Source organism: Stigmatopora argus, chromosome 9 (genome assembly GCF_051989625.1).
Source record: "Stigmatopora argus isolate UIUO_Sarg chromosome 9, RoL_Sarg_1.0, whole genome shotgun sequence".
NCBI lineage: Eukaryota > Metazoa > Chordata > Actinopteri > Syngnathiformes > Syngnathidae > Stigmatopora > Stigmatopora argus.
Window position 1 is genome coordinate 17,584,973 of NC_135395.1, and position 11,553 is coordinate 17,596,525.

An 11,553-nucleotide genomic window follows, 5' to 3' on the forward strand; every position below is an offset into this window, starting at 1 on the left:
GACAATAAAAAGCAATTTTTCATCCCCATAACAACAGATTCTAACAAACAAAGACTTTGGTCCACCTCGCGACAATTCCATCATATTACTCGAATCCACGGCAAGCGCGTCACCTTTTTTGTCTTCCTAACTTCAAATTTCCAAAACCACACATTTTCAAACCACTTCCTTGAACTCCAGCTTCTTGTGCAGGACATACTTCAGAATTTCCTACATTTTAATAGAAAGCTGGTCTGAATTATTTTCTATTAGATCGACATGAGTGTTTCTAATGAGGACACGCCATCGTATTTACATTTTTAACCATAAACCGAAACATCTAAAACAGGGGTGTCAGACTCGGATTGGTTCGCAGGCCGCTTTAACGTCAACTTGATTTCACGTGGGCCGGACTATTTTAGATATAATATTTAGGTTTTTTTTAATAGATGGATTAAAAGAACTGGATTAAAAGCCCTGGATATTCAGTTTTTAATGGAACCAAAACAATGTTTATTTTAGCTTTTTTAAAATATATTTTTAGATTTTACAAAATGATTTTTGAACTAAAAACACAGAAAAAATGTATCAAAACAATTACAATTATTAATTTAAAAAGGAAAAAAATCAGGAAATTTAATATACATCTACACTCTTCATTTTAATTTGATCCTAAAACAGAAAGTCGGCACTCCTGATTCACTTTCCCGGGCCACACAAAATGATGCGGCGGGCCAGATTTGGCCCCCGGGCCGCCACTTTGACACATGTGATCTAAAAGATGATTGAATCCCTTTCACATCTTTTAACAATCTGCTTCATGACAAGTGTGTTTGCATTTGTCACTTTCTCCCTACATCCACTGTTTGTTTACTATCTCAAATAAATAACTATATTCTGAAAAGAAATGCGCTCCTCAAACCGCAGACCAGTGGATTTTCCAAAACGTTACTTACAGCCTCTAATCCTCATTTTTTTCTGTTTGATTCACACCTCCACACGCGAACAGCCCGTCAAGATGAAGAGCAGTCGAGTAAAATATTCCAGCGGTGGCTGTGTCAGAAGTTGCCCGCTAATCCTCTAAATGGAATATTTTTTTAGGGGGGGCAGTGGGAAAACTAGATGTGTGCATGGAAAACCTGTCACACAGCATCGCATAACACGCTGATCAAAACTGGCTGTGGTAAGCCCTTTTTTTGCGCCCATCTAGGCAAAAGATAAGAGTAGAATGGGCAAAGTGACTGGTGGCGAGTCGGGTTAATCCCCCCCACCACCAGTCATTATCCTGACTTCTTAGCCATGGAGTGTGCGTATAATGACGTCCATTTCCAAGGATTTGCACCTCTGCAGTAATTACGGATAGACAGATTCCGCTTACCTTTATTTAAAGTGTTGGTTATAAATAGTAATCCCCTGGTGGCTGTGCTCAGCCCACATGAAGTGCTGCATCCAACCAACTCCAGAGTGTTAATGATGTTTACACTACAGAGAAGAACGCTAGTGTCAACAAATCACATGCTTATTGGCTGTAGCATCTTTCATAATCTCTTTGCTTAATTGGTAAAGGTCATAAAAGTGGTGAGCGATGGACAGACTTGGAAAACATGGCCCTCGGCAAACTTTTTTTTCAAGGTATTTCAAGATGGTATTGGACAATTATTGATTGTGGTATTATGGTGTATTAAGTGGACAAATTGCTTCCAACTTTGTCTGTAATGTCAACTAATGTCTTTCCTCGGATTTGGGGAGAATCCGTGGCCGTGTCGTGACTGTTTTAGAAGACTTTTAGTTAGCACAACGTGTTCCCCACGTCTGACGATAACAACAATAATGATAAAAGATGAAATGGCTCATTTTGGGCAGACAATCGTCTCGCAAAAGAACATCTAAAAACACCGCTGTGTATTGCTGAAATGCTAAAACCCAAAAGAATACATTAAAATAAGAAAATGTTTTAAATAAGTAACACAATCTGGCAGAAAAAAGTGCTCAAACTGAAGTTTTCGAGGCCTCGCACTATGTACACCTTTTTTTTGCATTAAATTGTCTTCTAGATGATTCAAACTTCCCCATTAACATGACGTGAGACGATAGTCTAGACCAGGGGTGGGGAACCTATGGCTCGGGAGCCACATGTGGCTCTCTCGATGGGTGCTATTCGCAAATATGTGAGCTAAAATATGGAAGATACTACGTCTAGAGCTGCTTTAATTTTCATTTTTTTGCATTAGACTCTTCTAAAATGCATACTCATTGATTAGTAAATGCATAAGAATGTTGTCAAAAGTAGACAAAGTATTTTTCCCACTTTAAGTGATGAAATTACTTTAAAAAAAGACCCATTTGCATGTTTTATTACTTTTAAATTCGGAGTGTGGCTCTCAAGGAATAACATTAGAAAATATGAATTGTTTATGGCTCTCATCATCAAAAAGGTTCCCGACCCCTGGTCTATAATATAAATTTTTCAACGCCCTTTTTATGGATTGCGCCCCAAGCGGTCGCCCTCATTGCCATAAGCAAAAACCGGCCCTGCTGCACAAAAACAAAGACAGCCACTCTGGCAAAACAAAAAAACGAGTGTGTTTATAAGTAAGGAAGTGGTTTTGTCGGTTAGACCGCCAACGGTTGCATGCGACTGGTTTAACGGGTTCCTGGAAACAGAAAACATCATTATCCTCCATTCTTTCGATTTTCCCACGGGAAATCCTACAAAAAGTCATTAAGCAAAAACATTTTTTACTGAAGTAACCTTTCCTTATTCCTAATTCCTCTGTATGAAACAGCTATGAAAAGCGTGGGGGGGATTAGTGGGAAAATCATCATACAAATATCCTTAATGACACTTCATAAACTTTGACTAAAAATTATTTTTGGGCATTTATTTGTTGTTAAAGTCCATAAAGTGAGAATTTTAACAATGGAACAAATTGAACTCATAAGTCAAAGTGCCACTTTTTTCATTCATATTGCAGATTTTTCAACAATTGAACAATGAGTTAACCAACAAATGGATCACAAAGTAAAAAGTGACATATTGTAGCATTTACGCCATGTGATTATTAAACTGCAGATTTTTCAACAATTGAACAATGAGTTAACAACAAATGGATTACACTGTAAAAAGTGACATATTGTAGCATTTACGCCACGTGAATAATAAACACGCCATCTGGAGCTGAACTCTGAAACTGTCGATGACAAAGCCGTCTAAACAAACGGATGCCTTTGTATTTATTTCAAAGAGACGCGCAACAAAACGTACAAAAGCCTCCACCTTGACTCCCAAAAAAATACTGCATTTTCTCTCCTGGAGTGTGTGACTGAGCAGAAAATAAACTACTAGTGTGTTTTGCTGCAGGCTTGCACACTTCAACAAATCCAAACTGAAGAACACAAAGGTCAGTCGGTATAGAGCACGTTCTTCTCAAGGCAAGTGTCCAAAAAGATCTCCCTTTGTGCTTTTAAAATGTAAACAAAGTGATGACATATGACTTAATAAAAACACACCCAATTCTCTCCTGGCTTGGAGAAAATGGCAAGACATCACACAAAAGCCAGTGCGGCGACAATGGGAGGAAGTACACAATAAATGGCCTTTAATTTAGTTTTCCACTACCCCAATGAAGTCAATCTTCTGCCATATTCTACCAACGACTAGCTATATCAAACCTAAAGCATTTAAAAGTGGTTATTTTTTTGCAAAACAGCAGCACCTACTAAACCAATAAAATAATCAAGCCTCCCAGTCAAACCTCCCACAGCATCCCAGTAAATAAATGTAATATGGATGATTGCCCACAGCGTAGGAACTGCATTCATATTTGGTCCCCGTGCGTATACATTCATATTCATGGCGCAAAGCCCTTAAGCCCTCGTGCTTGCGTGTAGGGAACACTTTCCTCAAACACCTTTCACAATACATATTTACAAAGCCAAAATAATAACATTGCAGGCCGGAATGTTCCTGTTCTAGTAGACTCAATGGCGTCAATTCAAATAGTACCAATAAAGTTCATCCGTAAACACATTTTGATGAGTGGTTAGCGTGTCGGCTTCACAGTGTGGGACTTGGGTTCAAATCCAGGTCGGTCCACCTGTGTGGAGTTTGCATTTTTTCCCCCGGCCTGCGTGGGTTTTCTCCGGGTACTCCGGTTTCCTCCCACGTTCCAAAAATATGCATGCTAGGCTGATTGGACACTCAAAATTGCCCTTAGCTATGAGTGATTGGTTGTTTGTGTCATTGTGCCCTGCTATTGGCTGGCCATCACCTCTGGCCCGAAGTCAGCTGGGATAGGCTCCAGCACCCCCCGCGACCATAGTGAGGATAAAGCAGTTCAGAAAATGATGGAAGCAACCATTTATACTATGATTTGGAGAGACACTGCTTAAAAATATTCGGAAATAAAAACGAATGCAAACTTTTCGAGTGCACAGTCAATGGCACTTTATTATATACAATGGTATTTTCGTTTATCTGATGCGCTCATTACTTTTGCTAAAAGGTAAGACAAGTTCGCTAGCTTACTTTTCAACAAAGTTAGCATATTTATATGACTGATTCGATGCTCATATGTTCGGGATGTAAATGTTTGTCATGTGCATTTGTCCACCATTAAACCAATACGCTCTAAAATTGAAATCGCGTCTGCTAAATGAGTAGATCAAAAGATCAAAACACTACAGGATTGAATGTAGGCATTTTAAAGACCCCCAAACATTAAAAAATTAAAAATAACGCTTAGTTACCTTTAATGATCATCATCGGCAGCAGTCTTGAGAAAAACAGCAGGTGGTTCGCCATCTACGAAATTGCCACGTTGTATTTTTGCGTCATTTATTTTATTTTTATTTTTTTTAACTGAAGTAGTTTTGGTTTGAAAATAGGCAAGAGTTTAATTTTCCATCAAAGATAAAATGTTAAATTGTGATTAAATACATGGCAGATGTGCTCCGTCAATCCCACGATGTTTTGTTATTGTTTGTCACAAGGGGGCGTGGCCATGCATGCGAGAGAGAGGAGAGAGAAAAAGAGAGAGAGAAAAAGGGAGAGAGGAGCTGAAGAGGAGCAGAGCAAGCACTCCGCCGGAGGAGGCTGGCTCTTGAGCCTGTCAAATGTGGCTTTTCTCGGCTTGATCGCACGAACGAGAAAGAAGGACACACGAAATGCATCGCGTCCATTCTTCCTCTTGTCGACTTGAGTAGGTAGACACATACAAAAGGTAGGAGATCTTTGCCAAAAGAGCCACCATCTTTTGACAAGTGCGTTTCTACCACCAAGGCTGAACTTACTTGAATGTGTGGATGAGTGTTGTGTGCATGCATGCTTTCTAAAATGGGTTTTGGAATGTTTGTTTGGTGTATGCTGGGATTTTGGGTGTCCCACGCCTCTGGGTCGGAGTCAGTTGGGATAGGCTCCAGCACCCCCTAATGAGGATGAAGCGGTTCAGAAAATGAGATGAGATGAGTTTGGTGTGTGGAAAGGGTAGTGGTTTGGAAATTGGTTTTGATAGTTGTCATAATAATGTCACTGGTGGTGTAATTACGTATTCCACTTTTTGGGATGATTGATATTTAGTTTTGATCTTTCGCATTATTGTAAGATAAGAGATTTTAAAAAAAGGCCCAATGTATAATATGATATTTGCTTCCCCTCAAATGTTGTAGTTAAAAGTATTTTTCCCTATTTGTTGGATGTATATCTCACAAAAAGTGTCTATCAAAAATGATAGGAAGTGTAATCTTTTAAGATTAGGAAAATTAAAAAAAAAACAATGTTGCATTATTTTTTAACCAAATCTTCAAATTATCTGGTTATTTTTGTAATGAAACCACCTCTGCATTTTCTCTTTTTTTGTATTCTGGTTGCTTCTAACTAACTTTAGATTTTTGGTTTTTGGAATTGGCATTTGTAAGACGACATAGCTGTGAATAGAACGAAAAACCCCAAAAATCTGGTTTACGTGTGACACAATGCGTTGACTCCCTCGCAGACATTCCCGGACGTCTCCCCGCCGCTGCCCGCCGCTGCCCGCCGCTCCCAGCGTCCCCGAGCGTCTTTCGATGTGGGATCCAGTTTCGCCGCTGTCGCCAGGCTGAAATCCTCCAGGGTCAGGACCTCGCTCATGGCGGCCCTGCTTCTCGGGCTGCTCCTCTTGGCCACGCACTCCCCGGGCGTCCCCTCCTCCGGATCGCCCTCCACGCCCGCCGCCATCGCCGCCGCCGCCGCCGCCGGGACGGCGCAGCGGCTCCCGCGCGTCATCATCATCGGCGTGAGGAAAGGCGGCACGCGGGCCCTGATCGAGATGCTGAGCCTGCACGGCTCGGTGGCGGCGGCCCAGAACGAGGTCCACTTCTTCGACTGGGAGAGCCACTTCCAGAAGGGCCTGGCGTGGTACCTGGGCCAGATGCCCTTCGCCTCCCCCGAGCAGCTGACGGTGGAGAAGACGCCGGCCTACTTCACCTCGCCCAAGGTCCCCGGGCGGATCCGGCGGATGAACCCGGACGCCAAGCTGCTGCTGATCCTCAGGGACCCCACGGAACGCGTCCTCTCCGACTACACGCAGGTCCTCCACAACCGTCTACGCAAGCACAAGCGCTACCGGCCCGTGGAGTCGGTCCTGGTGAAGGACGGGCGCATCAACCTGGGCTACAAGGCGCTCAACCGCAGCCTGTACTACGTGCACATGCAGAACTGGTTGCGCCACTTCCCGCTGGAGAGCATCCACGTGGTGGACGGCGACCGTCTGATCCGGGACCCCCTGCCCGAGATGAGGCGAGTGGAGCGCTTCTTGAGGCTGGAGCCGCAGATCCACGCCTCCAACTTCTACTTCAACCAGACCAAGGGATTCTACTGCCTGCGTCAGCACGGCCGGGAACGCTGCTTGCACGATTCCAAGGGCAGGGCGCACCCGCGCGTGGCACCCGCCATTCTACAGAAACTCTACCGCTTCTTTCGCGCGCCCAATAGGAAGTTCTTTCAGCTGGTGGGGCGAACGTTCGACTGGAAGTAAAAGTCTTTCAGGGAGAAGGGATGCCGCTGAATCGATTTTTTTTAATACAAATATTGTATGTTTGTTGGGATGACATTTTGGAATCAACCTTAAAAATGCACTCTGACCTTCACATGGAAGGACTTTGACCGTTTCAGCTTTCTCAAGTTGAAGTACTTTTTTGTGACAAAACTCTTCTCTAACAAGGACTACAAACGTTTTTATTTTTTTTCCATTTTTACCAATTTCGTCATACGCAGCTGGGTATGATGACAATTAGGCTTTTGTCGTGTCAATGATGATGACAAAGCCTATGTCCGATTATTATTAATGTTATTAATTTAGGATGAGGTCAGCGACATAACAAGGACTACAACAGTTTTTTTTTCCATTAATTTAGGATGAGGTCAACGATACAACAAGAACTACAAAAGTTTTTTTTTAAATCCATTAATTTAGGATGAGCTCAGTGTCATTTTCTAGTTCACTTAAGATTCCAATTTTTCATGCTTTACAGAGTTTAGCATGAATTTTTTCACCGCCATTGACGGCTGTCAACATCAAATCAATTTCAATGGCGTTTCACTGCCGTTGACGTCCAATCCAGATCAAACGATTGCCGCTAATGGCAGCAAAATGAGTTCAAAATCAGAAGGTCACCAGCCAGTGTGTGGCTCCAGTTTTTTTTACCTAGGTCTACAATGTCTTCTGTGTCTTTCTTACTACTGTAACCAAGGAAAATTCCCAAATATGGGATTAAATAAAGTTCTAATCTAATCTCATCTAATCTACCGCATTTTCACGACTATAAGGCGCACCACATTATAAGGCACACCACATTACAAGGCGCACCCTCAATGAATGACACATTTAAAAAAATTCCATATATAAAGCACACTGGATTATAAAGCGCCCTGTCTATTCTGGAGAAAATTTTAGACTTTTAAATGCGCCTTATAGTCATGAAAATACGGTAATCTAATAATTGCGCGAGATGAAATGGATGAAAGCCCTACTCTGAATTCTAATGTAATATGTTATATAAACGTTAGAAAACTGCGAGTTGTGCAAAAAGCAAACATTTGTTGGACAAGCACATTTTGTGAAATTCATTTTAGCTCCATTCTGAGATTTCATCCCAAAATGGAATATTTCCACCTTTTTCAAAGATGGACGCTTGTTTCCTGAACAGCCTTTACACAAAAAAGTGTGTTGTTATTGTTGCTATCTTATCAAACGCCGCTTTATTTACTGAGCTGAATAAAGCTGAACTGAAGGACATCGGCTTGCTGTGATGGCTTCCTTCAGTCCCTTCCTCAACAAAGATCACTTTAGACTTCTTTTTGCCACAACAATTTTGTCTTCACCAGATTATATCCATTTCATTTTAACGTCTAGCACAGTTCTGGAATTGCACCTTGACGCATTTTGTTTGTCCAAAGCATACCTTGCTGTCAGCTAACCCTCGTTTGATGAAAAACACACGTTTCCACGCCAGGAATATGCCCTTCACGTCACCAAATATGGTTTCCCGTCTCACAAGAGGGCCGCACGTCCTATTTGTATTCATCTGTGTTGTTGTTTGCAATTTTGCTTTGTTTTTTCTTCTCCCGCTCGATGCATTTACATTTATAGAACTTCACTGTGATCATTTTCAAGGACCACCGTGTGAATTTCAAACACCGGCGGGAGCTTATTTGTGACCTCGGCCACCTTGGATTTCATGCATAAGCAAGTACGCGCCGTGAAATCACTCCGAGAAATAAGTTGCTGTCGACGGGGGGTTAAGTGGAACCTGGGAAAAAAAAGTCTATGTTCAAGGGCGTGCTCTATTGTTGTGTTTTCAAAACTATTTCATTTAAAACATTACCAACGACAAGTCTAATATTTTGCATTATGGTCCGCTAAATACCCAGGCTGATTTCTTTGAGCTCCACAAGTTTCTCTCTCAAAATGCCACTCAAAAACATCCATGCATATTCATTTTAGAAACCATTTATATCATTTTATTCGGTGGAACGTCCTTCAAAATTTAAAAAAAAGAAAATCCATGGCCATATTCTCATGGCCTGTCATAAAACGAATTTCAGTGTGCTTATTGTTGCCCTTTTTAAACACATCCTACAACAACAGCCCTATGCAACATAGCCATTATAAATTCAGACCCCCTTAATACTTCAGCAAATAAGATATCGTCCTATGAAATATGAAATATTTCAATCCCAGAGCTTCGACATGACGCTTTTATGTTCCTTTTACATCAGATTAAATGACTAATAATTTTTAATGACTAATACTCATACCTATGAGGAGAACATTAGATGGTCATTAGATGACACTTTTGTGTTCCTTTTACATCAGATTAAATGACTAATAATTTTGAATGACTAACATTCACATCTATGAGGAGAACATTAGATTGTCACTTGAGAAGCCCTCTAAAGTTTTATAGCAACACATAAAATCAGCTAATTAATCTGAGTGGCATACATGATGTGATTTCTTAGCCCCACATGCACCATTAAACTGACTCTTCAGGCGGGATTAATGGGACCCCCCCACCAAAACCCCACCCCTTGTCTTAGAACAACATTTTTTCAAGTGCTTTCCGGACGACCTGAGAACCGCTACGCACACACATGCAGTTCAAATTTTTCCAAAAAACACTCCTGGATCACAAAATCACTTAAAAAAACATGCCAAAAGGTTTGCAGACCTTAAAAAAAAAAGCTTTAAAATGCAGCCAAAGAAAGAAAAACATTTACTCACTTATTTTCTGTACCACTTCTCCTCACCATTGTCGCCGGGGGGGCTGGAGCCTATCCCACACTGAACGGATTGCCATCCAATCGCAGGGCACAATGAAAACCATGAAGTCGCTATGTGAACAGCGGATAAAAGATGAAAATAAACAGCAACTCTCACAATAAGCATTGATTTGAACAATATTATGCCATTAAATCAGTCTATTTAAGCCACATGTGTCAAAGTGGCGGCCCGGGGGCCAAATCTGGCCCGCCGCATCAATTTGTGTGGCCCGGGAAAGTAAATCATGAGTGCCGACTTTCTGTTTTAGGATCAAATTAAAATGAAGAGTATAGATGTATATTAAATTTCCTGTTTTTCACCCTTTTAAATCAATAATTGTATTTTTTTAATCATTTTTTTCTGTGTTTTTAGTTCAAAAATCATATTGTAAAATCTAAAAATATATTTTAAAAAAGCTAAAATAAACATTGTTGTAGATCTACAAAAAAACTGAATATTCTTTTAAACCAGTTCTTTTAATCAATTTATAAAAAATCTAAATATTATATCTAAAATGGTCCGGCCCACGTAAAATCAAGTTGACGTTAAAGCGGCCTGCAAACCAACCCGAGTCAGGCACCCTTGATGTAAGCCATCAATTCATTTTGAATGGACTAAAGTGAAATGCATTCTGGTCCATCAGCTGTCGGGAAGGATGATGATTTTATTAATATTATTATTTGCCTTATTTCGGGGACCAGATTAGAAAGACAGCACCAATGCAAGACTTCTTCTTTTTTTAAACAAAAAGAGCATTTTAATGGAGGGCGCAATAGTGCATTTGTCACTTGTTATTTCCCTGAACAGCATAATTAATAAACAGTTACGCCCCAACAAAGTCGCTTCGATTTAGCATTTTTAAGGCCGGCCGGATTATGAGCTGCACTGTCAATTTTAGGAAACCTAAAGGATTGTAAAGGGCCTTATATTCCCCCCAAAAACACATTCATTCATTTTCTGAGCTGTATTTATTTAACGATTCTCACACAACAAGAAAGATGAAGTTATTCATTATGAGTGGTGGAACGTTTAGTTCCCTGTACGCGAACCTCCAATTTATTCAAACACTCCACTCCACGCCCCGAGGGTTTATGCGAATTGATTAATGACGCCCGCCTGATTCTAAACTTTAGATTCTCACGATACACTGACGCGCTTTCTCAAGTTTAATCTAAATTCGACGGAAGGATGCAATTATATATTTTTTCCCTCTTGTGACCTTGGCTGGGAAACATAAAAGCACCCCATAAATGCACAAAGTCTCTACAAAGCACGAACGTGTGTTTTTTTTTGTACTGACCGAGAAACTCTGGCACAAACAAGCTTGCGTAACCACTGTGGGCCCACCCAAAAAAAAACAACAACAAAAACTGTAGATTTGGGGATTAAAAGTCCCTGAGGGTAGAAAAGGGAAAAAAGGCTATTGATCTGCGCAATTGGTCACTTGTATACTTTTTTGTTCTTTTCACAACAACAGGAAGGCTAACATATTTTGATGAAGAAGATGGTCATCTTGGCAGCAACATTTTTTGCTTTTTTGCATTTATGCCAAAAAAAAACAGATTTGGGGATTAAAAATCCCTGAGGGTAGAAAAGGGAAAAAAAGGCTATTAATCTGCGTCATTGGTCACTTGTATACTTTTTTTTTGACAACAACAGGAAGGCTAACATATTTTCACGAAGAAGACGGTCATCTTGGCAGCGACATTTTTTGCTTTTTATGCATTTATGCCCAAAAAAAGACAGATTTGGGGATTAAAAATCCCTCTTGAAA

At 40.7% G+C, this 11,553-nt stretch overlaps 2 protein-coding genes across 5 annotated transcripts in view; one reads left to right on the plus strand and one right to left on the minus strand.

The window, feature by feature from the left end:
- LOC144082039 (peptidyl-prolyl cis-trans isomerase FKBP3-like) overlaps positions 1-9,758 on the minus strand; it is a 61,317-nt gene extending 51,559 nt beyond the window's left edge. The window contains exon 1 of one of the 4 annotated variants that reach the window (XR_013303124.1): positions 9,741-9,758. The gene's annotated coding sequence lies outside the window, so the exon portion shown is untranslated. Of the gene's footprint in view, positions 1-1,357; positions 1,437-4,728; positions 4,946-9,740 lie in introns of those variants that run through there. The other 3 variants (XR_013303123.1, XR_013303125.1, XM_077608839.1) reach the window with 3 other exon arrangements.
- On the plus strand, positions 4,995-7,384 carry hs3st1 (heparan sulfate (glucosamine) 3-O-sulfotransferase 1). Its single transcript, XM_077608838.1, has 2 exons — positions 4,995-5,201; positions 5,973-7,384. The coding sequence occupies exon 2, from the start codon at positions 6,105-6,107 to the stop codon at positions 6,990-6,992; it is 888 nt and encodes a 295-aa protein (XP_077464964.1). The 5' UTR covers positions 4,995-5,201; positions 5,973-6,104; the 3' UTR covers positions 6,993-7,384.
- Positions 9,759-11,553: the final 1,795 nt, after the last annotated feature.

Bases quoted from the DNA above. Each gene is read 5' to 3' on its own strand.
- hs3st1 (XM_077608838.1), top strand. From the start codon at position 6,105: ATGGCGGCCCTGCTTCTCGGGCTGCTCCTCTTGGCCACGCACTCCCCG.